This window comes from Lepidochelys kempii, chromosome 26 (assembly GCF_965140285.1).
Source record: "Lepidochelys kempii isolate rLepKem1 chromosome 26, rLepKem1.hap1, whole genome shotgun sequence".
Taxonomy (NCBI): Eukaryota; Metazoa; Chordata; order Testudines; family Cheloniidae; genus Lepidochelys; species Lepidochelys kempii.
In genome coordinates this window covers 6,524,864-6,550,801 of record NC_136405.1, presented here as the reverse complement: position 1 = coordinate 6,550,801, position 25,938 = coordinate 6,524,864, and the positions used below count along the sequence as shown (strand labels likewise).

Here is a 25,938-nt window from a genome sequence, read left to right as displayed (position 1 = left end):
AGGGTGGACCCCCACTCTCCACAGAGAGCCCTCCACTGGCCAAGTGGAAGGGGGTCCTCTCTTCCCCCAGAGTGGCCAGCCACCCCCACCCAAACTCTGCAGGCAGGAAGCAGCCATCCTACTCATCCCAGTGGGAAAAGATTTCCCAGGCAGAGCAATGGCAAACCCCAGGGGAGATAGCCAATTAACAAGCACCGTTGACTGAGACCTAGGGCGAGGCCCGGGGCTGGGATCTTCTGGGAGCACCCAACCTAGGGAAACTTGCACCTGCGGAAAGAGAATGAAACTTACACCCACTTCAGCCTCTGCTGCCACTGAGCAGCGGGCTGGGACCCTGGGATTTGCAACGCCCCCTGCAGGTGCTCAGAGCCAGGGCAGGGGGGATCTGGGAAACAGCACTGGTTGCTTGGGCAAGGGACAGTGCCTGGGAATGCACCGGGGAGTGGGCACCCTCCAGCTTCACCTCCGCTCCTGCCTTACTCACAAGGCCCGATTTAAAGGGACTCCCGCATGGTCTGTGCCCCTCCCAGAGAACCTTCCCACGGAGGAAGCAGCTGCCAGGCCGTCCGAGTCACTCCGTCTGTCACACGCTTGGAGTCATTTCTCCTAGCAGGGAATCTCATCCGGGGTCCTCATGAGCTTCTCCCCCTTCCTCACACCCCTGACGGCCCCAGCCACCCTGATCTGCAGAGACCTTGGCCGGCTGCTTCCCCCGCTCTCCCAATGAGAGCCCAGCGGGGACCAGGCCACCCAAAGCAGCTCTGAGCAGAGAACAACAAACAGCCCTTGGAAGGGGAACGGAGCGAAGGCAGTTCCCCACCCCTTCTCAATGTGCACTCCAGGCGAATTCCCTTTACAGTGTAATGGGTTCCTGGAAGCATGCACTGCTCTGCCTCTGATACGACACATGCCCTGTCTGTTTGCTTGGACTCTCCTCCCTCCAGCCCAGGCTCATGCTTGGTCATGTGAGAGAGATTTTTTTCCCCTGTTCCTCCCTTCCCAGTGTTGGGAAGCTTCCAGATCCACCTGAGCAAACACATCCTCCCTCTCTCCCCCACCCGGCAGATGTCTACACACACACACACACCCCCACCCCGCTGGGAGGATGTTTGCGCTGTTGGAGTTGTAACTGGGCATGGCGAGGCCAAGGCTCCGAGCCAGCTCTCAGCAGCCCTAGCCACACACGGCCATGCTTTGCCAGCGCCGAGCTCTGGACATGTAGCGAGCAGGCGTCCGCAGCAAACAGAATTAACTCATGGCAGCTTAAACCAGGGATTTGCAAGGCTACCGTGGGGAGGAAAGAGGGGAAAAGAGCTTCTCTTTGTAACCACAAACCCAAGTTGCCCAGCTTTGAACTCTCTCTCGAGCAGCGTTACCTCTAGGCAAAGGTCTTCTGAGGTGCTGTGTGCCTACACCAACCCACAGGCACGCAGAGCTAATGCCAAGGTAACGATAGCAACGGAGAGCTGCGGAAGGGGATGTGAATGCAGCTCTCCGTAGCCGAAGCTAAAAGTACTAAAGGGACTTTCCAATGATACCATCCCTGACCAGCTCCTTAGGAGCCCCATTCTGGCAGACGCTGAGCACTCTTCACTTGCAGGGGCTCAGCACCTAGCAGGATCAGGCCCCAGGTTTTGTGGGTTCAAAGACAACGCATCAGGCCAGCTCCTGAGCTGATGGGGAAACCAGCATGTCCCAGGACAAAGATTATTTTAACTGAGGTGCTCATATCCTGCTGAAGAAGACCTCTGCTAACTGCAATGCCAGGAAAGAAAAGGAGCTTTAGGTAGGTGCTCAGATACTGTGGCGATGGGCATGTCCCAGGACAAAGATTATTTTAACTGAGGTGCTCATATCCTGCTGAAGAAGACCTCTGCTAACTGCAATGCCAGGAAAGAAAAGGAGCTTTAGGTAGGTGCTCAGATACTGTGGCGATGGGCACAAGGCAAAGACATCAGACAAACAGAATTTTTTTAAAGCAGCCATAAGGAATCCTGCCCGAGGACTCCCACTTCTCTGCCCAAGCCCCATGCTCCCCCTAGCCCCCTCCACAGTTCAGCCCTAGAAGAGGAGAGAAGTGGAAGTAGTAAGCTCTTCCGAAGGCCTCTGAAACATATAACTACAACATGTTCTTCCCAGTGCCCCCAAAGTGCCCATCAGTTAAAACAAGAAGCAAATTGCAGAGCAGAGCCAGAATTTTGGGTGACGTGGGGTCCATTTGGAAGGTGGACGCTGTGTGCCTCGGGATCGCCTGGCGGGCTTTGGTTCAGTGGCATATGTCTTGGCATTGACCCCTGTGCAGTAAGTTCGGAGCCCATTTGTCTAAGCACAGGTTAGTTTTTAACTCAGGCCCCCATGGTAGAAATGTAGGGAGTTAAAAAACAGAATGCCAGCAAGAGCAGGCTTCAGCATCCATGCAAAGAAATGCAGGAGACGGGAGAGGAAAAGGATGGCACAAAATGAAGGAAATGTGAAACTTCTGCCACAGCAACTGGTGTGTGTGTGTGGCAAATCAGTGCCCATGTGACATTTCACCCTGCCAGAGACACATTTCATTATCGCTGTTACATCTACCTCCTACAATCCAACGTCCCATCTCCTCATTCCCCTCTTCCATGTCCACGCCAGGAACTGATCCAACTCCCACTGAGGTAAATGGAATGAGACGGATCAGGCCCTGAGGTTGTGCCAGAGGCTTCCCCTCCATATGCCCCCAGTAATAACCCCATCTCAATCCTTCTCGTCTTTCCCCTTGCATCTGCTTCGTTCCCTCTCCTGAGCCACCCTGAAACCCTAAATCACCCCATAAACCCTCTCTCAGCCATTCCCCTTCCCCACGATGGGCTCCTCTCTCTGCCCCATCTCCAATGCAACCCCTTATTCCCTGACCGCAATGCATCCCATAAGTACGGCTCCCTGATCCTAACCTTCACCGTTCCCCCTTAGCCCTTCTCTGGATCCCCCTCCCAAGGCACCGAATCTACCCCCTTTACCTCCCCAGGAGAACGTTCATTTTCGGCAGCCCCAGTCTCTGGTTACCAAGGAAACTAAAGAATCACCCCAGGGAGCCCAGAGTGTTTCCTAGCAACTCTCAGGCTAAAAATTCTCCATCCCAGCATCTTGCAACATAAAGAGGCAGGCGCGCGGGCACAAATCCTGTTAAACAGAAGGAATGCAACAAAAATAGAATGGTCTCATGAATGCAGCACCAACTGGGAACCTGCTGAGCCACTGGAAAGGGCGGGCAGGTGAAATCAGAGCATCTCCAACAAAAGATGATCAGAAGAGAAACTAAAGGAGGACTTGTGGCACCTTAGAGACTCACCAATTTATCTGAGCATGAGCTTTCGTGAGCTACAGCTCGCTTCATCGGAGGCATCCAGTGGAAAAAAAGAGAAACTAGGTGCCAAGAATCTTGTAGGCTAAGGCCTTGCACAATATTATTTGTAGTAGTAGTCCTGATAATTGCAATGCCGAAGGAAATGCAAATCTAAACAGAGGGCACAGTGCAAACCAAGCGGAAACAAAACACAAACATGTTTGCAAGGCTTTTGCAAATCAAGCACAACTAAACTGTAAATATAGTATATATAAAAAAGCAATAACAAAATGCAAAGCTTCTGCACAAACACACCCCCACCCCACACAGTCACCAAACGCCTCTATATTGCAACGATTTTAGGAACGGGGAGGAATCAGAACTAAAAGGCGAGCCTGGCTATACTGCCTAGATTTATGCAGTGAAATCTAATCGGCCCGAAGAGCCTTGGCAAAGGGCACCCACGTCACTGCAAATCCAACCCGGGGCACGGCAAGAAACTCGGGATTTGGCGTTGCAGCCTCTCCGGAGCGGGGCACCTTCAACAACCCCCGGCGGCTGCAGGCAAAGGTTTTGGGGCGCGCCTGGTTAAATGGCCCGGCCGCTTTCCCTGCTCAGCCCGGGGCGGCGGTAGGAGGATGCTCGGGGAGCTCGCTTACTTACACCGACACATAGCGGGGAATTTCCAGTGGGCAGAAGGAAGCTCCCCCCGGGAGACGTGTCCATGGTCAGAAGCGCGCGGCGCAGATCCTGGCACCCCGGGCGGCGCTGGGGGCTAAGCTCGGCCGCCCAGCGGCTCCCCCGCGACGGTCCGCGCCGGCCCCCGGGAGGATGCGGGCCCTTGCTCGGCGCCTACAGCCATCGCCGCGTCCTCCCCAGCAGCATCCTCCCGGCCCCGGCCCCGGCGCCTCTCTCCCGCCCGCCCGGCGGGGCCCTGCTGCCAGCTGGGGCTGCCCCAAGGCACGGCGCGTGGCCCCGCCGCCGCCCCGCTCCCGGCCGCGCTGTCCCTGAGCCCGCGGGCGCTGCAGCTCCCGGCCGGGCTCGCCCACCGCCTGGTTTCATTCACAAAAACAAGAACCAGCCACAGGCCCCGCCCCTGTCTCTCCCCCCCAGCTGCCCATTGGCTGAGAGGGGGAGCGGGGCACTTCCTGGGCCAGGCCGGGCCTGGCAGAGGCCGCTCAGCCAAGAGGGGGGGAGACAGCTCAGGTGCCCATGAGTCTGGGGGGAGTTCACCGCCCTCTGCCTTTGCTGCTACCACCCCTCGCCCGCTATTCGGCACCTCTCCCCCTGCCCCTCTTCCCTTCCATCCATCCATCCCCTGCAGCCCTCCCCCCGTTCCACTGCCCCTCTTCCCTTCCATCCATCCATCCCCTGCACCCCTCCCCCCGTTCCCCTGCCCCTCTTCCCTTCCATCCATCCATCCCCTGCACTCCTCCCTGCCCCTCTTCCCTTCCATCCATCCATCCCCTGCACCCGCCCCTGCCCCTCTTCCCTTCCATCCATCCATCCCCTGCATCCCTCCCCCTGCCCCTCTTCCCTTCCATCCATCCATCTCCTGCACCCCTCCCCCTGCCCCTCTTCCCTTCCATCCATCCATCCCCTGCAGCCCTCCCCCCGTTCCACTGCCCCTCTTCCCTTCCATCCATCCATCCCCTGCACTCCTCCCTGCCCCTCTTCCCTTCCATCCATCCATCTCCTGCACCCCTCCCCCCGTTCCCCTGCCCCTCTTCCCTTCCATCCATCCATCCCCTGCAGCCCTCCCCCATTCCCCTGCCCCTCTTCCCTTCCATCCATCCATCCCCTGCACCCGCCCCTGCCCCTCTTCCCTTCCATCCATCCATCCCCTGCATCCCTCCCCCTGCCCCTCTTCCCTTCCATCCATCCATCCCCTGCACCCCTCCCCCGTTCCCCTGCCCCTCTTCCCTTCCATCCATCCATCCCCTGCACCCGCCCCGCCCCGCTTCCCTTCCATCCATCTATCCCCTGCACCCCTCCCTGCCCCTCTTCCCTTCCATCCATCCCCTGCACCCGCCCCTGCCCCTCTTCCCTTCCATCCATCCATCCCCTGCATGCCCCCTGCCCCTCTTCCCTTCCATCCATCCCCTGCACCCACCCCTGCCCCTCTTCCCTTCCATCCCTCCATCCCTCCATCCACTGCATCCCTCCCCCCATTCCCCTACCCCTCTTCCCTTCTATCCATCCCCTGGACCTCTCCCCCTGCACTTTTCCCTTCCATCCATCCTCTGCACCCCTCCCCCTGCACTCCTTGCATCTCTTCTCTTCCATCCATTTCCCTGCATCCCCCACCACCCACCCACTCCATCTGTCCATGCTCCTGCCTCTATCCACCCCACTGCCTCTCCATCCTTCCTCCTTCACCACCGTTATCACCTCCTCTCTGCTCCCAGTCACCATCCTGGTATTCACCTCACTGAACCCCACCAAGCCAGCACCCAGACCCGCACCCCACCAAGCCAGCACCTGGACCCCCCCGCTGAGCCCTGAGCTCCAGCCACCTTCAACTGTACCCAGAACCCCCTCCCCCCACAACGAGCCCCTGTTCATCCAGATCTCCCTCGCACCCGGACCCCCACCAAGCCGCCCGCACCCAGATTGCCCCACACAGAACCCTCTCACCCCACACCTGGATCTTCCTACACTAAGCTCATCCATATCTAGATCTTGCTGGGCTGAGCCTGCCTGCCTACATCTACTGTGCTTGGCACGGAGTGGCAGGGCCCCGGGGTGTTTCTGGGACAGTCCTGGTCCTTGCGCTGTGTCAGGGTTGGGTGCAACTCTACCGCCGAGTCCATGTCCGGGGGAGAGGGGATGCAGGGTGATCTCCTACCTCTGTGCAGTCAGTGGCATCTGCTCCCCACTGCCATGCTGGAGCCTCCACATTTATTTATTGACAGATATAATTTGCAGAATTTTTCAGAATTTTAAAATATTGTGTGCAGAATTTTACATTTTTTGGTGCAGAATGCCCTCAGAAGTATACTTTGCAGGCTGGACTGCCACTGGCAGTGTCCCAGGGGGTTCTGGTGAAGGATGCTGCATTGATCGGGACAGGGGCAGCTCTGATAGGGAGACCCCTCACCCAGTCACTAGTGGGGTTGGGGCTCAGAGGAGTTTCTGGATGGCTCAAGGGAGCTGCATTGGGATAGAGATCTTTACACTTCAAGGTCACTGGTTCAAACCAGGCCTGCGTGGGTATGAGCAGCGATGGAGATTGGCACCTGACCTGTGCAAAACAGCTTGGGGGGTTCTCAGTCCTCTGCTTAGTGGAGGCTTGGTACAAAAGCTGGTTTGACTTCGCCCTCTTCCGCCTTGCTGGTCGTCTCTGCAGAGATGCCAGTGATGGGACAGGTCACAGACTGAACTCTCTTCCTACCTGGAGGTGTGGGTTGAGGCAGCATGCGGAAATCTGCCTGTGCCTGGGACCAGTGCAGGGGTAGCAGGAGGAATTCTCCAGCCTGTGTTACACAGGAGGTCAGACTAGCTGATCTAATGGTTCCTTCTGGCCCTGGAAGCTATGCATCTTTACAACAGACAGGCTCCTCGGGTCGCTCAGCTCCACCAGCACCTAACAAGGTGAGTAGCCCCCTCTCGCTGACCCAGCTCCCTGGCTCCTTCTCATGGATCTGCTCACTCCCAGCTCCACCCACCCCATGATCTTCCCACTGCACCCGTCTCACACCTCTCCACTGCCTCCCCCCCAGACTCATCTCTGCGGTCCCTCTCCCCAGCTCAGCTCCCCCCAGCCCCTCTGTGCTGCCCCCTCTGGCTGCCTCACAATCCAAGGACAGAGCCGAGAAAGTAAAAACTCAACGTCATCTCTGCGGCCTGACCAATGAGAAGCAGCTTTGCTTCCCTGCAGCTCAGGCCAGCTGCTGTGCCCCATCATATCCAGATCATGTGATGCCTCATTGTCCTTCTCAAGGCTTTTTTCCCCCCCACCTCCCCTGTGCCTAACCAAAATAACCCCGGCTCCTGTTCCCTTCCCGTTAGGATCCGGCCAGCCACGATCCCTCAGAACCGCTCAAAGGCCTGGCATTGATGCAATGCGGCGTCAGCCAGCGTCACCGCTCCAGCATCTGCCTCACCTCGCACCTTTGCAGTCCAGTCACACAGACATCCAGCAGCTCCTAACATCACCATGCCAGAACGCCCCCCCCCCCCCCGCAACTCTCCTCAGCACCATTGCTCATCTGCCCCATGCCGTTCCTCACCTAACTCGTAAGACAGGAATCTCTCTCTCCATAGCAGAAGGAATCTGGAGTACTTGTCTGGGGGGGTCCTTTTGTTTTTTAAGTCTGGCATATGCTTCTCCCTGGTGAGTCTCCGTATTCCACAGGGACCATGGAAGCTAGCAATGAGGCTGTCGACTTCTTGGGAAAAGCTATTAATTTCCCTGCATTTGGGCTGGAATGAAAACTGCAAGCAGCCTAGCTGCTGCTTTTAGCTTCCGTCTTCGAGTGGGTCACGGGGAAGGAACACGTAAAGCTTGCTTGCCAGCCGCATGATTTGGCTTATTTGCTCTGTCGTAGCAGGTGCTTAATTGTGGCATAAAAGTTCCTGGCAGCTTTACGATCAGTTTAATTCCGGAGTGACTCCCCACCGTCTGAAGCAAGACAAAAGCACAATTGTGGCTTTTGGTCAAAACCTCCAGGCTGTACCGTTGGCACTGAAAAAAACAGCTCAAACAAGCACATTCCCGCTGCTACTCCAGTCTCAGCTTCTCCCGGCAGGAGGTGCCGCCGGGAATGGCGAAGGAGCACTGGCTGTGCGGGAGTGAAGAGCGAGGCAAGGTCCAGCCAGCAGATAACGGCGAAAGAATGCCAGCTCTGGATGAGCTCACTGCTTTTCCATTCCCAGCTTCTGCCAACAGGAGGTGCTACAGGCAACGATGCCAGAGCGCTGGCCGCGGGGCACTTCAGGGACTGTTGCCAGAGCATTCGCTATGGGGGAGGCCAAGTGGGAGGTGCTGCAGGGACTGGCCCAGGAATGCTGACTGTGGGGAAGCCCATAGCTACTCCAGTCCCTGCTTCTCCCAGTAGAAGGCATCACAGGGAAGGATGTCGCATGGAGGGGAATTCAGTTATTCCAGTCCTAGCCTCTCTAAGGAGGAACCATTGTAGGGAATGGGGTAGAAGTTATCAGCTACTCCAGTCCCTCAGCAGGAGGTGCTGTATAGAACAGAGGCAGAGTACTGACTCTAGAGAAGTCCACAGATATTCCTCTGGAAGTGTCTTCCAACAGGAGAGGCTGTAGGGACTAGTCCAGGAACGTTGGCACATTGCGGGTTCTCATCTCAGCTGCACTCCAGATGTAAGGTCTAGATTCTGTTCTAGAGGATCCACCTTTCCCCACCCCCTGGCTACAGCTGCAGTGCGTACGGCTGGTTAAGTCAGGCCCATAATTCCCCAGTGTCCTGTGAGTAGGAAGTGAATGGCCAGTAGGGGCTAAGATCGTTATGATGAGGTGCTCAGGTGTGATACCACAAAGAGAGCAGTATGAAAGCAAAGAGAGACAGAGAGATGGATGGAGAGAGGAGTACCTATGGTGACTGATGGATGGATGAATATCTATGGTGATGGATGGATGGACAGAGGAGTACCGATGGTGACGGACTGACAGATGGATAGACTCATAGAAATGTAAGGCCAGGAGGGACCTCGAGAGGTCACCTAGTCTAATCTTCCATGCTGAGGCTGGATTAAGTATACCTAGACCATCCCTGACAGGTGTGGGTGTGTGTGTGTGAGAGAGAGTCTGCAGATAGTTCATTTCCGTTCAGAAGGCCTAAAGCTTTATCCATCCACCTATTTCTGATGGACATCTGAAGCTCTGAGTCTCAGCGCGTGGATTTCTCCCATCCCAAATTATTATCCAGCCAGGGTGTATGTAAAATGCAGGCACTGCCTAGCTGATGGGGCAGGAACGTGAGCTTTTTCCTCTTTCCCGCTTGTCCCTTCCTGGAAGACTGATCACGAGCCTAGTTCACCAGAAGCCCCAGCCCTTCTTACAGTCTCATCACTGCCTCAGACAAAGGGGTCTTTGGCTGGGCTGAGAGAGAACAGCCAAGCATGAGCCTACGCTGCCCTTGGAGCTCCAGCTGTGAGTCAGTAACTGGATCCAATGCAAAGCAGAAGCAGCAGCATCCCCTCCCCTCCCCCACGTCTGCTGTTTTATCACAGCTGTAATTAAAATGCAGGTTACTCTGTGTGCCAGTGTTTCTCTCTGATATAAGCCTCTTGAACTTGTCCCAAAAGGCTCCCATCTGCCCTGCTTTATAATCACCCTCGCTCCCAGTCAAATAGCTCCAAACCCAAATACACACACTGAGCTTTTCGTCCAGACATCACAGCAGCCACAGGTCAAACTGGGGAGTTGTGTGCGGAAGGGTTATGAACACCCCCCGGCACTGAACAGGCAAATGAAAGGATGTCAGGAAGGCGGAGAGGGCAAACAGCCAGCTTTGCTACCAGCTTCCCGAAGTCCCCTTCTCGCAACACACACGACCGATTGACTCTCTCGAGGCTTGTATACCGTGACCATCTCTTGGACCCAGAAACCCTCCAGCCCCCTACCCAGCCCCAGCCCCACATTCTCTGTTGTCCAGAAACCCAGGCCTCTACCCAGAGCCAGTGCTGCATTCTCTGTTACCCAGAAGCCCCATGGAGTCCCTGCCCAGCAGTATGTGCGGTGACTTCACAAAGAAATTCAAGTCACTGATAAATACTCTTCCTCCAACCTCCCTGCATCCCTCACCTGCTGTGGCCTGGGCCTGGTGGGGAGTCCTGCAAAGCTCAGTTCCTCTTCCTCTGGAGAGCTTGGTGCTAGCTGCCAAAGCCCTGTCAGCGCTCAACAGGCTGAGCTGAGTCAGCTCTGGGTGTGGTCATGAAGAACTGTGCCTTCCGGTAAAGTTCAAATGGGCAGAGAGCTGCCGCAGGCTGTGTTGGAGGAACAGGTTCTCTGCCTATTCTGATAGGAAGGGGGGTAGCTGACCATGCACTGAGGCAGAGGGAGGTTGTCGGCCGGGCCAGCTGGGCTGCATTCCCAAGCAGTAACATTAATGTGAGTGCCCAGGAAGCACCATCCTCTTTCCCCTCAAATCAGACCCACTCTCTGTCTTGCACAGGCTGACGTTCCCATGAGTCCGCACGAAGGAACCCTCAACACATTGTCCTGGAGAACTTAAAGTGCAGGCCCCCGTGCAGGAAGGGGGTGTCATATGCACCCGAGCTCAGCGATAGTTAGGGGAATTCATCCTGCGGAGCAGGTGATTTTAAGGCACTAGGGTGCCTGGGCAATATGCCAGGCTAAACTAAAAAAGGTGCTGAGCTTTGTTGTGAAACAACCACGTCTAAATTGGAGTGGTGCGGGGGTGAAGTGTTGCAGATTCCTTTGGGGGTATCCTCTGAATTCACAGCAGCCTTTGCCTTTCTTGTATCCTGGCTGGCTGGAGCCGGGAACCCTTCAGCTTTCTGCATTCCCAGGGCATAGAACTTGCCCTACCCACCTCCAAGCCTTGCTATGAGCTAATCACCAGTGGGTATCCATCTGCCAGCAACAAGCTGGGCCTTCTCCCTAAGGCGTCTGGAGATACAGACAGGGGGTACATTAAACGGGACACAATGAGCGGAATCCTTGGGCACCTTGTGGGTCCAGCTAGGAAAATAAGACTGGACCAAATCTGGACTGACCATGTGAACGTCTAGCAACAGCTACAAACCACTAAGGAGGAAAACAGGAATGAGCTAGGTACTTACGAGCTGTAATCCATCCTGGTCTTCTTCACGGCATGGTGGGCTTTGGCTCGGGTTTCCATCGCTTTCTCTTCTCAGCAGGCTCTGAAAGGAGAGGTGGAAAAGGCGCAGGTGAGATGAGTTGACCTGGAACTCCTCCCTCCCCGGCTCTCTGCAGGATGCCCCCTCCCTCCCCATGGGCAGAGGCAGCCGCTGGACAGGGAGATCCTAGATCATCACTCTTGCATGTTGGATACTGGGCTCTTTAAAATCCAGTTCTAACACAGCAAGACAAAGACTCAGGGCTGCCCATTGACCTTGCTGCACAGTCTCGGAGAATGGGGAGGAAAATTCTCAGTGACGCTGAACTTAAAATCCGTTTCTTTCTTCCCTAATTTCTTCACATGGCACAGTTCTTAAGAACCCCACAGCAGGGGATGTGTAGGGACCAGCACTATTTCCAGTCATCATTCTAAACTGCATTTGTTTTACGCTTTCATCTGAGGATCTCAAAGCACGTTACAGACTTTCATTAAGGTTGATTTTCTTCCAAGGAGGTGGGGCAGTCTTATCTCCATTTTACAGATGGAAAAACTGAGGCTCAGAGAAAGGAAGTGACTTGCCCAAGTCAGTGGCTGAGCCAGGACTAGAACCCAGGAATCTTGGCTCCCTGTCCCCCGCTCAAATCACTATGTGTTGGACAGCTTTTGCTGAGAGCATTACACTCCGTTTGTTTGTGACCTAAGCAAAACCCAGTGCCCCAGAGTTCAAAGCAGACCAATGAGCCCTCTCGCTTGTTTATTTTGTCTAAAGTTTCCCTCGTCTGAACTCTGGAGTGAGGGAGCACAAGAGGTATTTTCTCCTCCTCTCTCTATTCAGTTGCTATATCAACAGTTTCTAAACACATCAGGGGCAGGGCTGGCAAGCTGGAGCCCTGATACAAAGGAGCAACTGCTGCACCAGCCAGACTTTCAGTCACAGAGATTTGGAAACTGTTTGGAGGGAGCTTGAGGCTGAGTTTTAAGCAAGGCTGGGTCATGAATTAAGTAAACCTGGGGAGAGTCTCCAGCAAACGCGGGACAAGTTGTGTGTGAGACTGGGGCAGTTTTTAGCAAAGCCGGGTTGATTTATAGGTTGCTATGAAACTCAGCTAGTTTCGGCTGCGTTTTACTTTGAGAACCCAAATCCAAAGGAAAGATCAGAGGACGTGAACCCCAGTCAAGTCCAAATCCTGCGGGGGATATTACTGGGAACGGTGGATAAAATCTTTCCTTGAAATGCACAAAGAGGTTTGATTTTGTTACACAACAAAGCAAAATCCTGCCTGCTTTTCCTCCTGGCAGAAGCCACCTGCGGTCCCCTTACACAGTGCACCAGCCGCTAAGCATTCACATGAACTCTAGTAACCCCTTCAGCGAGAACTGGTCCAGTGCTGGGCTAATTCAGTCTACTCCCATTATTGAGATAGTCTAATGAGCTGGCTGGCTGGGGAGAGAGATGGCATCTCAGATGGATGGCTTTATGGACTTAATATCCATTCGGGCCCAGCAGGCAATAAAAGTATCAAGCAAGCACTTTGCAAAATCACAGAGCCTAGCCCAGCCGTAAGTGAAATGAGGAGAGCGGGAAAGGGATGCTGGGCTGCAGAGCATGGCACCAGGGAGATGGAACCGGTGCCACGGGAGGGAGAGTCGAGCCAGCGCTGCAGAGCACCAGGAGGGCTGAGCTGATGTCACAGATAAAACGGTGCCATGACAGTGCGGGTAGGGGGGCATGAGGTCAACTGGGTGCAAGACGGTGCCACTGTGCCAGAGCCCCCCTTATCAACTACAGCTGGGACGATGACCAGGGATAATAGCCCCAGCCACTCCCCAAGCATAGAGAGCCACTCATACAATAAGGTGCCCGGGGCCTTTGGACTGGGACTCGTTCACATTTAAAGGTACCAGTTCTGGTCCTGCTAACAATTAACAGTTCAGCCTCTCTCAGATATTCCCAGTCTGGAGCCCTTGGGACAGCTGCAACAGCAACACCAGGCCACACCCCTCACCAGAAGTAGGTAAAAGAGCATCTCTCCAAGGTGGAATCCCACCACCACGGCAAGATCCATCCCAGAGACAGCACACTCGATTAGACACACCATTGGTGTGCTCTAGTCCGGCCGTTCCTGGCTTCCTGCGTGAATGCATGTTAGACTTACAAAGATTCATGCAAAACTGCACACCATGATCAGTTTACCTGTCACTGACATACAGCCACCCCTGGGGTGAAGTGGAGCTGCTGTTTCAACTGTATATGGCGTTGCTGTTTAACAGTTTGGGACAGACAGCAGAGAAGAATCCTGCAGCAAATTGAAACTGCAGGGGGAGACATGGTAAGTAGATGGAATGCAATCACCAGCGCTGGGATTTGGCCAGGACACCTGGGTTAACACCCCAACTCTTCAACAACGTGCCGTGGGCTATTGAATAAACGGGAGTGATCAATCTTGGTTTCGTGTCCCATCCAAAATGCAGCACCTGCTAACACCCTGCTGGAACGTTCAGTTAATACTGAGGCACTGAAGCAAAGAACCTCCTGTTGAATCACCAGCATCATGTCCTACATCATGTAGATTTCCCTTGGAGGTCTCCCACACAAGTGTTAAGACAGCCTGTGCTCTTCTTAGCTGGATCACAGCTGCAGCGGGGCAGGGGTATGGCAGAGGATGAAACCCAGAATGGGAGTTAGAATCACTATGGATTCTCCAGTCTGAGCACAAGATCATTTCTCTTGGAAGAGCAGAAGCATCTCCAAGCTATAAACATCCCCGAAACAAGCCTCCTCATGAAAAGGTCAATCAGACTCTGTCAGAGGAGTGACTGCCAACATCGATTCCCACTCGCTGGTTCCAGATCTGATTGACTCAGGTTACAAATGGAAGGATGATACTCTAACTGTTAGTGCCACAATCTCCACCTGAGAGCTGCAAATCCAGCTGGGTTCTTTCTGCCCCAGGCATCGTCCAGCGATGAACTCTTTGCAATGGGAAGGAAATAGGCAATTCTGCTGATGATGTGCAGAGCTGAACAGGCTCTGGCTGCCTTTCATGTACCTGCCTTGGCTCCACGGGGCTCATGGGAATGAAAACCTGACTCGAAAATACACAGCCTGCAGTAAGCGGGTGCCTCTCCCATGGAAATATCTGGGCCAGATGCAGCAGTGGTCTGGAGGTGTAATAATCCTTCATCTCTCCTACTCGGGATCCGACATGTCTGTTTAGTTGTAAGCTCTTGGTCACACTTTCAAAGGGCATGCTCTGCTTCACACAGTCTCTCTGGTAGCGTCCCCTTCTTAGCGCTAGGCTCTGGGCCTCTGCTTTTCATAGGGGTGAGCCCCCTGGCCCCATTACCCAGACACTGGGTCCCCAGATTCAGCTTCTCCATGTCTTACTTTGGCTCCTCCAGAGCTAGAATGCCTGCTTGGAGACGTAACCCTCATGGGAGCTAGACAAGCAACAGATGTTTGCAGCAATGCAAGGGAACCTTTTCAAAACAAGACAGTCGGCTGGAATACGGGAAGGAGGACTGCCAGAAGCTGGGACTGAACAACAGGGGATGGATCACTTGATAATTACCCTGTTCTGGTCATTGCCTCTGGCACCAGCCACTGTCGGGAGACTGGGTACTGGGCTAGATGGACCGTTGGTCTGATCCAGCATGACCGTTCTTATGATCCTTAGGTTAGAATGGAAGATCAAAGCTCACATGCCAGTCCACCCTGGCAGCACGACCTGCCTCTCTTGCCTTAGCATCCAGGATTCAATCTCCCTTGCAGTAGGTCGGCAGCAGCATTGTCCTTCCAGTCTGTTCGCACACCACTTTGTTTCTTGTTGCAGTCAGATGAGCTGCCCGCATGGTCCCCACCCTTTCGTGGGCTCAGGTGTGGGAGGAGGATGGTGGAAAGTCCCCTCGGCCAGGCAGTCATTGAAAGCTATCGTCCAGCCATCGGTCTTCCATTGTATCTCCAAAGTAATGCCATTCATACGGTGCCAGCTCTGGATGGCATGCAGTGTAGCTGTAGCCATGTCAGTCCCCAGATATTAGAGAGACAAGGTGAGGCTCTGACTTTGCTTGGGGCCTCTTCCATCATATTAAAGATGCACAGGGCATGAGCTGGTCAGGACACAGGTGTCAGTGGCAAAATCAGGTGATTTGCACCAGTTTGTCATTTAATAGGGGTGCAAAATGGGTGTGCTTTTCACTGATGGGAGGTGTAGCAAGAAAAGCACCTAATGGAAGGATGTAAGATAAAGTAGCCGGTCCCTTTTTAATGTATCCTACACCTTACCCAGCAAGCCCAGGGTCAAACCCAGTCATTGCTTTAACCCTGATTCGGCAGAATTTGCACCTACTGAGGTCAAGGGCTGAATATGGTCCTATGTCAGTGCAGGTTTCGTGACTTTGCCACTTTCCCCGTGTCTGACCAACTGGCACCCAATGTGTAGCTCATACTGTCATTCATACTGGGGCGGAATTTCATAGGTCCATTGTCAGATTCTTAGGGTTTAAGGCCAGAAGGGACCAACAGACCATCTGACCTCCTATGTAACACAGGCCAGAGAATTCCACCTAGTTACTCCAGCATTGAGACCAAAAACCCGTGGCCCTCGGGAAGGGGATTGGCCAAATCCTAGGCCAATGTGAGAGCAGGCTTGAGTCTGCAATGACCAGTTAAGAAGCAGTTCTTTATACAGCACCATGCAAACCGCGGCTTCTACGGCTGTGTTCTGCCACCAGGCCCAGCCTGGTTCTGAGCATGCACGACAAACTCGGAGCCTGCAGGGAGAGCTGCAGCTGCCGGTATGAAACATTTACAGGTCTGACTCCCCACTGAACTGCTGCTTCATACAGGATTCACAGCTTCATGCAGTATTAAGAGCTGCTGACGTCTCATAAAAACCTGTGAAAAGCTTTCTATTTGGAGACCGTTCTGCTTATAATAGCGCGCCCCGTGGTCTCTGCTTTTCTCTCTCCCTGGGCTTTTTATTGCTGGGGACAGCAGCACAAAAATAGGAGGATGATATTGCCAGTGGGTACCTCACACTTTTCAGCTCCAAAATGCTCAGCAATGAATTAATTTGCACAAAGTATCTGTGAGGCAGCTAAATAGGATGATCCTTCTCCTTGCTTTTTACAGCTGGGGGAAACTGAGGCCCAGAGAGGGGAGAGGAAAGGTTGGGGCTCTGGGTTCTATTCCTGGTACGGCCACTCTCCAGACTCACTATGGGACCTTGGCCAAATCCCGTTGGTTTAAGGAAAAAATAATAATGTTGCTTTCCTCTCACGTTTTGTCTATTGAGACTGCAAGCTCTTCAGGGAGGGGGCTGTCTCTGAGCGTGTGTATGTACAAAGCGCTGATCTCAGTGGGAGCCTCCAGGTGCACGAGTAATAATAATATAAGGCCTCAGAGGGAGTCAGTGTCTTCCTGGGGTGAGAACTCAGCCCTGTCTCATACTCTCTAGCCTGGGCTCCATCGAGCTGGGGCCTGAAACGCTGAACTCTCTTTTTCATTTACAGGCTTGACAGTAAGATAACGGAGTGGCTGCCTCTGTGAAACCTCTGCTTGTTCCAACTCCCGCTCCAGTCTCCCTCATGCGCCCAGCAGGGACTTAGCAGGACAGTGACTCCTCCTGGCTGACGTGGGGGCGGGAGGAGGGGCTGTGCACCTTTAAATCCCAGTCGAGACCAACCGTAGCCGGCCCCCTTCTTGAGGCCAAGTCTTGAATGGACACTGAATTCCCAGGGTGGGCGCGTGAGGCTCCTTACCCCACTCCCTGCTCTGTGGACCCATCGTGGGCTTTGTTCTCTAGGGCTCTCGTTGGGGCCTGTGTCCCCAGTCTTAAATTTGCACATAAAGAAGAAGGAAAAAAATGAAGATCCCGTTTCCAAGCAACCGTCTCCAATAGCAATAAAGGCCAAGAGGGTTGTGGGGAAAGAAGTGCAGAAGAAATGGAAGCAGGCTAAGCAGAGCTGCCTCTGGAGAGAATCCTTCTTCCAGTTTGCTTCTGAATGTGCCAGATAACGCCCCCTACATTCCTCCTGCCCCCTGCTACAGGGGCGCTAAGCACCTGCAATTCCCACAGAAGGCAGGCACAGACTTAGAAGATATGTTCACACTACAATTAAACACTCACGGCTGGCCAGTATCCCTGACTCGGGCTGTAAAATGGCAGTGTAGACATTCAGGCTTGGGCTGGAGCCTGAGCTCTGGGACTCAGGTCCTGCTGACATGGGCTGGTCATGGGTGTTAACAGCAGTGTAGACATACCCAGAAAGCTCTCTGGCTCTAACGGCTATGATCCCGTGACAGAGCTGGTGGGAAAAAGTTGGAGGGGGACGTTAAACCATCTCCTCTGCCTCAAAAGCCAAAGCGAATCAGGGCTGTTGGCTGGATTTTGGAGGGAAAAGGAAATGCATGGTGTTTAAGACATGTTCTGCATTTGTTAAGTTGAATGTCTTGTTCTTTGTATAAACAAACACACACAAAAATGGAGGCACTTTGTATGTATAATAATAATAATTAATAATAATCAATTAACCATTTTAGTTCTATAAGGCCTATTCTAAACCAGAGCCATAGGGCTATACCCTCTAGACTAGAGACACATAGGGAGACATGGTTCTGCCTCAAAGAGCTTATAATATAAACCAAGACAAGGGGCAACAAGTGAGCGTAACAAACAACACGAGGCAATGGAGGATGAGGGTAACGGTAATATCTTGTAGCTAGATAGGCTACAAACTGGCCTGTTTCTGTGGCCATTGAAATCCAATTGAAAGACTTCCATAAGATCAGGATCGGGTCCAATATTGTTAGCCAGTACATACATGTTAGGCATCGTATACGCCATATTAATAGGTATTATGTGCACAGTATTAATATAGATATCTAAGTGTTGGGACGTTATGTTAACTGAACGTATTATGATCTCCGCACAGTTCTGCTCACCCATGTCAAGTATCCCACAACACTTTGCAAAGCTGAAGTCAGCTTTGGCATTAGAAAACAGGAAGCCTGTGAGAGCCAAGATGCATGAATGGCATGTCCGAGCACAGGGTGGGATGTACCTCCACACACAAATGGTTTGGAATGCAGTGTCCAATCAGAGATAAGAAAATTACACAACAAGACCACAAGCTAAGCAACTCTTAGGAACTGGTGGGTTGGATTTTAGCGATGTTCAAAAGATTTGTAGTTTGTGACGTCATCCTATAAATACAACTAGCTGAAATGCATATCTTGGAAGCACACCTCCTGCAGAAGGAGAACACACTGTGAGAATTTGCTCCCCAGAAGGAGGTATGTATGTCTTCTTTTCATAGTGTACTGTTTTTCTTTGGTACAGGGTTAGCTCAGTGGTTTGAGCATTAGCCTGCTAAACCCATGGTTGTGAGTTCAATCCTTGAGGGGGCCATTTAGGGATCTGGGGCAAAAATTGGGGATTAGTCCTGCATTGAGCAGGGGGTTGAACTAGATGACCTCCTGAGGTCCCTTCCATCCCTGCTATTCTATGATTCTTTAGACAAAACATTTGCCTAAGTTAGGTTATTTGGTCTCTTGAGCATTTGTAAGAACGAACCGCGAGTGCAGTCAAACAACTGGCTACCCCTTTTATTGAATAATCTGCACAACTTGATAGCTCCTGAAGCATTTGAAATATTTCTTTTAAAATGATCTTTTAAAGTGGCCTGTTGGGCTACAAGCCTGGGAGCCCTCTTAGCATTTGCTACTAAACCCTTCCCTGGGCCCACTGGCTTCAGTTTTGTAACATAGCCTCTGCCTCGCCTTCTGGATAGTGCTGGAGATTTTCTCCTGCTCCCCAGGGTAGGGTGAGCAGGACCAGAGCCTATTCTCTCCAAAGTTCAATGGGTGACATCGCTAGCTGTCTGTCTTATATGGCTCTTATTACCATAGTACCTGAGCACCTCAAAATGATCAATGGATTTCATCCTCTCAACATCCCTGGCAGACAGGGAAGTGTCACCCCCTTTTACAGCTGGCAAATTGAGGCACAGGGTAGATTAAGTGACTTACTCAGAGTCACACAGAAAGTCTGCGGCTGAACCAGAATCAAACGCAGGTCTCAAGCCCCCATCCAGTGCCCTACTCACTAGATCATCCTTCCTGGAGTCTCAGAGCTGAGACAGCCCTGCTACTTCTGAGTTTTTTTAACTGATTTAACTGCTGAGTGAAACATAACCAGTGGGTAAGACACTGAATGAAGGATTGGGATGCGTGGTTTCTATTCCTGTCTCACTGAGTGGCTTTGAGCAAGTCACAGCCCCAGTCCATGCTTCAGTTTCCCCATCTGTAACACTGGGATAATGATAGCCACTTTTCTAAAGCAGTTTGAGATCCATGGACTCTAAGTGCTGAGTATTATTATCAGCTAGGGAGCTGGGACCAAGCCACAGAACCTGGCGATGGACTGTGAATTTCTCAGAATCAGTTGTCTGGTTCATCCCATTCCAGAGAGGTTAGAATTTCCTCGGCAGCTGGGGCGTTTGGACCTAATGTCCGAGTCCATCTCTGCTCCCTTTGCATTGTGCAGGGGTGATTGTATCTGACTCCTGTTCTCTATGCAGCGCCCTTAGAGTCCTGATAAAAATGAGGGAACTCCCTTAATCAAAAGTACTGCCAGTATTCCACACATATTAACCTGCACACGGCGCATACGGGCCCTGAGTACACAAACAGGTCAAATCTCATCAACAGGCCTATCCTGCAAGGTGCTGAGCCCTCATGGAAGTCAATGGGAGAGGAGGATCGGGTCAGTACATCTGAATTCACATCCCAGGCATATGAACAACTAGATGTCCCTTTGCCCCACGCACTTTTAAAGAGGCACTTCTATCCATGCAGAGCGTAGCTTTACCAGAAAGAAAGACCTCCCTTCTGCACGCCCTCGAGGAATCAGTCTGTGCTCAGAAGTTGCACCATAGGCTCCCCCTTCCCATCCCACCCCAGTCAAGTGAAAGACCTAACTCCTGCTGAATTCCATCCCAGAACTCCCTTTTATTTAAGTATGGAGCAGGCTCAGCCCCTTGAATACAGGTTAACCATCAACAAAAAGGGAGGCAGAATCATTAAAAGCAGCAACCAAGGTTCAAAGCCAAGCAATGCGCCTGGCACCCCTACCTGCGTGCTGGTTCTTGTTGCCTTAACGCATGTGGCTGTACGTTCTCTCCGCCTTCCTGTGTCCCAGGAACAGCTGGTAGGATCTCCCAGGCCCTCGAAATATGAACTGGCCTGAGCAGGCAAGTTCCATTCTTATACACCTGCCCATGTGATCTGAACAAATGCCCGAGGGATGAGTTTTTGAATCAACCAAAAAAAAAAAAAAAAGTCCTGTGAACAAAACCTGTTGAGCCGGAATCTACGCTCAACAGAAAGGAATTTTCCACTTACAGGCGTTCAATCCAGCTCAGCGGGTTACAGCCTGCTCTTTCCCTGCATTGAAGATCACATCTCGGAGGATGGGATGGGACAAAGAAAGGGGGAAAAACAATTGCGGGGGGGGGGAAAGCAACTACTTATATAGGGCTGTAGATAGATGATAATACCTACCTCTTACATAACACTTATCAGTAGATCTTAAAGCCTTTTACAAAGGTGGTCAGTAGCGTGACCCCCATTTTACAGATGGGGAAACTGAGGCACAGAGAGGCAAAGTGACTTGCCCAAGGTCAACAAGCAATAGAACCCAGGTCTCCTGAATCCCAGTCCAGTGGTCTATCCATTAGGCACAACTGCCTCTAGATAGAGAGAGAGGGGAATGCAAGAGGGATGGATAGGTAGATATAATCTGGATGGATAGTATGGAGGGCAGAATGGATGAACAGATTAGATCCAATAGGATCCCACAGCGCTTTACAAACTTTACTGACTGATCCTACAAAGTACACCTCATTTCACCTACAACTGAAAGGTAACCACCTCTGGAACAGAACAGGGCAGCTGTTCAAAAGCATCCCTTTCAGGACATGAAATGAAAAGGAACACAGTATCCAACAGGGGAAATGTATGGCATCAGCTCTTGACACAACCTGACAGCTGACACTCATATTCTAACAAAAAGCACCATGGGAACGTTAATGGACACACGCTGTCAAGACCTTACATGGAGAGTGCATTCCCTGCAGTTCAGCAGCTGCTATCCCCAAAGCCCTCGCCCCCCCAATGGCACATTCTGCCTTGTTCTGGTTCTGTGCTCACCTCGCATGCACCCAAATCAAGGGGAATGGAGAGGTGACCGTTGGCTAGGTAATGGAAAGGGAAGGGTGTCAGTGGGAACAGAGAGATGCCGATGAGTCAATGGGAACCGGGAGATGATAATAAGATAATGGGGAACGGGTAGTTATCAAATCAGTGCAAGACAGGAATGTGATGGGAAATTTCTAAGGACCAATTGTGGCACTTTGTGTTAACCGAAAGGTCTGGGGTGAATCACCACCACTGGCTCACAGCAGGAAGGAACCCTGTCTGTGCCCTCCCCGGGGAATCTCTCCCCAGCCACCGGCAACTGGCAACACAGGCTCTGCAAGCCCCACTCTATTCTTCTGCAGACTAGCAATTAGCACACCCCACTTTGCTACTCTCGAGGGCCCAGTCCCCCACCTTCTGGACACCCATAAGGCACACAGATCCGCTGCCTCTGTGGGAGCAGTGCACCCCAGTTTACTAGTTTCGCTTCAGTTCAACACACAACCTAGTTCAAGGCCCTGAAGTTTATTTATCAGCACTTAAGTTACAAAATAAAAACAAGTGTAAGGATTTGGAAACATAAGGTTACCGGTCAAAGAAACACATACAATGTAATCTATAACCTATCCTTATTAACAAGTTACTTTCCTGTCTAATAAGGCATTTCTCACCCAATGGTCAGTCCTTACAGAGCTTGTCCAGCCCAGAGAGCAGGGATCTGCCTTTCATGAGACACCCTGGCTGGCAGAGTCTCTCCTGTGTAATGGATAAAATCTTGGGTCCTCTTCTCTTCATTTCTACAGTTACACACTATTGTTTCTTACCCCAGGGTGTCCCCCATTCAGAGTCTTTTCTTGAGGTTTTATTGTCTGTAAATCCTCAAGCTGGTACCTGGTCCTGACAGTATATGACGCTGGCTCCATGGATGTCCATTGCTCTGAGGTGTTCACTGCGTTAGTCGTGACTGTGAGACTCTCCTTGCCTTAGGTGACAAGTTTCACTTCTAATATTTTACTTTTTTCGCAGTAACCATGACAGTCAGCTAGACTGTAGCTTCCGGCAGAGACCACACACAGAGAGACTGAGAAGCCGGTCAGACCTAGAGATGTACTTGCCAATGCCTGGGTCTGTCTGTGCCTGTCACACCGGTACAATGGGGGCAGCTCCATAAATGATCGGTGTCAGATGAGGACATAGGTTGCCGCTGATTCAATCGGCAGCCGGCAGAAATGCGCCACCACTGGATACATGCAGGTTGTTTTCTGCTGGTGCAGAAGTTACCTCACCTTCTAATTGAGATGCTGCCATGCCCCGGGGCCTCTCTGGCCGGGTGTGCTGGGCAGTCACCTGATGCTTAGTCACAGGTACGGTATGTTCTCACAGGAGGCCATGTGCTTTTTTCAGGTCCAAGTGGCAACGCACTTGAGGGGGAGAAGATGGGAATTTAACCATGAAACTCCATGACCATGATCTGCCGAAAACTGCAGCCATCAGAGGGGTGGGAGGTGTTGTACTGCAAGAGAGAGCCCAGCCACACAGCCATGTTTGCTTCAGTCCTGCACTGTCTGCACGCTTGCCGCTAGCTCCAGAAGGGAGCTCTCCTCTGAGCACCCTGCAGATCGTCTAACCTCGGCCTCTGCAAACCGTTTGGCATCAGCCCTGAGGCCCCAGCTACTGCCCCTGTGCTGACTCCTGCCCATTCGAATTACCTGCCCTCCGCCCAGTGCCCCAGCTTCAGTCACTCCAGCCTGCCTGTCTTCAGCCCCGGCCTTTGCAAATGGCCTGACCTCAGCCCCTGTGCCCACTACAGCCCTTGCAAACCGCCCAATCCCAGCCTGTGGGCCAGCTCTATCCTCTGCAAACTAGCCAGCCCCAGAAACAAGCCCTGCCTCACCCTCAGTGAACTCACCTCCAGTTCCTGCAAGCAGCCTAATGGCTCCGATTCTTAATCCACCGAAGCCCAGGGGTGCTCTGCCTGACTACGAGCTTTGGGATCTGCCCGCTGTCAATCCCCATCCCAAATCTCATCAGTCTGGTGAGTGCCAAGGTTTCTCTCCCCCACAGTTCTCATGATTCTGTCATCAGTCTCCTGACAATGATTGCATTCCTTCAAGCCCCAGCTCCTGGAGTCAAGAGGAGATGTGATGATGTTCGTCTTCATCCTTAAAGGAAAAGTAAGTTGCTAGCCCTTGTGGCTGTGGAGAAAGCTTCAAAATGGGACCCCAGTGCACTCTAAAGGCTCAAAAAGCAGAAGGCAAACACAAAGAACCCCAAATCTAGTATTTTTACGGCATCTCACGATTGTAAGGCCAATCCATGATTTTTGGCGAGTCTGACTCATGAATTTTGAACGTTTGGCGTTGGCATACTGCATCTCGGTGCTAAGCGTTATTACTCCTTGGTCTCTGATTTTCAGTGCTCGGGCATGGGAGCAGGGGTGAGGAGGACCACAGCTACCCATCACCCACCCACTGGACCTACCCCGGTGAGTATAACAAGGCCAACAGTTGTGTTGTATTCCAGAGCAATCTCTGGCAGTTTGAATTCTCCGGTGACTCAGACTGACTGGAAATCTCACTCAGTCACCGGTTCTGACGCAGGGCCTTGGGATCCTGGCTTCCTGCAAGAGAACAGCATTTGGGGTTTTTTTTTGTTTTCCCTTTGATTTTCCACCCTTGTGGTTTACCCGTTATGACCCCTTGTTCAGTTGCAGGGCTCGTGGTCCCGGTGAGGCAGCAGCCCTTTGTAATGAAAAGCGGGAAGTGGTAGGAGACTCCCTGTAAAAACCGGAGTCACCTTGAAATCCCCTTCAGAGCCAGAGCTCTATAGGCTGAAACTAAACACACAGGGAAGGGGGCTGTGGACAAGTGCATTTGGAGTAACAGAGACCTGACTCCAGCACAGTGGCTGGAGTTGGGGGCAGGGCTGATGCCAAGCAGTTTGCAGAGGCTGAGTCGGACAATTCTCAGGGTGCTCAGAGGAGAGCTCCCTCCTGGGGCTAACAGCAAGCGTGCACAACTGAAGCAAATATGGCTGTCTGACTGGGCTCTCTCTTGCAGTGTGACACGTTCCATCCCTCCTAGTGTTGCATTTTTGGGCAGATCACGATCATTGATTTTCTTCCAGAGGATTCGTGCTTAAATTCCCATTTTCTCCCCTTCCAAGTGCATCTGAAGCAACAGAGATTGAATGGCTAGAGCAGGGAATTGGGAGTCAGGCCTCCTGAGTTCCTTTCCCAGCTCTCAGAGAAGAGTGGGGTCCAGTGGATTAGAACCAGGGGAGAGCAGGAATCAGGACTTCCCATGCTGGGGACAGGAGAGTGAGCTAGTGGATAGAGCAGGCAGGACTGCTAGTGAGGACTCCTGGGTTCTATTCACAGCTTGGGAGGGGGCTCTTTGTTGAGCAGGGGAGTGAGGTCTAGTGACTAGAGTAGGAGGAACTGGGAGTCAGTGTTCAGGTAGGAGTCAGGTCTCTGGGGTTCTGTTCCTTGCTTGGCCATTGATTTGCTTTGTGACCTTAGGCAAGCCCAATAGCTTCTCTTTGCTACCTTTAAATATCAATCCCTACTTGTAAATATCAATCTATGTATTTCTAGCACCCCCATCATCACAGTGTCTGAGGATTATTGCGTTGTCAGGGAGGTAAGGATACTTACCTACCTCCAAGTAGTTGGGAGAGCAGGAGAAGGTTGAGTCTTAATCTAATAATATTTGCAAAGTGCTTTGAGGTGCTGGGTGACATTTCTGTACATTGCTGTATTCTTATGACACAAATAAAGACAAAGGCATTCCTAGGCAGGGGCAGAGCACTGATTAATTTTATCATATGATACTATTCTATGAGCAACCAAGGCCTCCCTGTCCCATCCTTCTCCCTTATGCAGAGAAGAAGGGGTTCACTAGCCCCGGAACACACATGCTCCTTTACAGCTCTGACAAGGTGCAACAGTGGGCAAGCAGGAAGAGGGTTACAGATGCTTCCAGGGGCCAGCAGGGAGAGGGTTCACAATGCCTCCCTGAGAAGTGGGGAGGCCCACAGCTGCAGGCAATAAGTGCAGGTAGCTGGCCTGGGCCAGGTGTAGTGAATGGGGTAATTATCCCAGCACTCTGTGAGAGGGAGAAGTTGTGGTTGTGTGCCTGTCTCAGGGAAACATTCTGCCTCTTACTTTAACTCCCCAGACTAAAGGACTCCTCAGTGTTTATATGGACTGGGCTGTTTAATCTATGAGACCCCAGAGACACTGGGCTGTTGGATTCTAGGGGACTTGCTGTTCTTTCTGTATGGACTGTTCTAGTCTAATTGCTTGATCCCAGTAGGAGAAGCTCAGCTCTCCTCACGGCAGGTACTGATGCTGTGGTGGTCCAAGAGTTGCCATAAGGATAAAAAGGCCCAGGAGGTTCCCCTTTGCCCTCCTGCAGCTGCAAAAAGAGCTTGTGGAAGGTGAGTAGTGTGCTCTGCCGATAAGAGGCAAGGTCCTATGGGATTCTGCTATGGAGGCCCTGGTAGCACATCAGCTGGCTACTCTCAGGCCTGAGTGTGAGCTCCTGCGGTGATGTGTGTGTTGGGGAGCTGGGTGCAAATGCAGAGCAAAGCCCATGGTGGGTTTCTACCTTGGGGCAGGGA

The 25,938-nt window shown here is 52.3% G+C and overlaps 1 protein-coding gene across 4 annotated transcripts in view; it reads right to left on the bottom strand.

The window, feature by feature from the left end:
- Positions 1–22,583, bottom strand: part of RHOBTB2 (Rho related BTB domain containing 2) — a 32,588-nt gene extending 10,005 nt beyond the window's left edge. Inside the window, exons 1-2 of one of the 4 annotated variants that reach the window (XM_073324895.1) lie at positions 21,987–22,583; positions 11,095–11,175 (exon numbers count right to left, since the gene is read on the bottom strand). In XM_073324895.1, the coding sequence (XP_073180996.1) occupies positions 11,095–11,153 (59 nt within the window). In that variant the 5' untranslated portion in view covers positions 11,154–11,175; positions 21,987–22,583. Of the gene's footprint in view, positions 1–3,982; positions 4,289–11,094; positions 11,176–20,250; positions 20,365–21,986 lie in introns of those variants that run through there. The other 3 variants (XM_073324896.1, XM_073324894.1, XM_073324898.1) reach the window with 3 other exon arrangements.
- Positions 22,584–25,938: the final 3,355 nt, after the last annotated feature.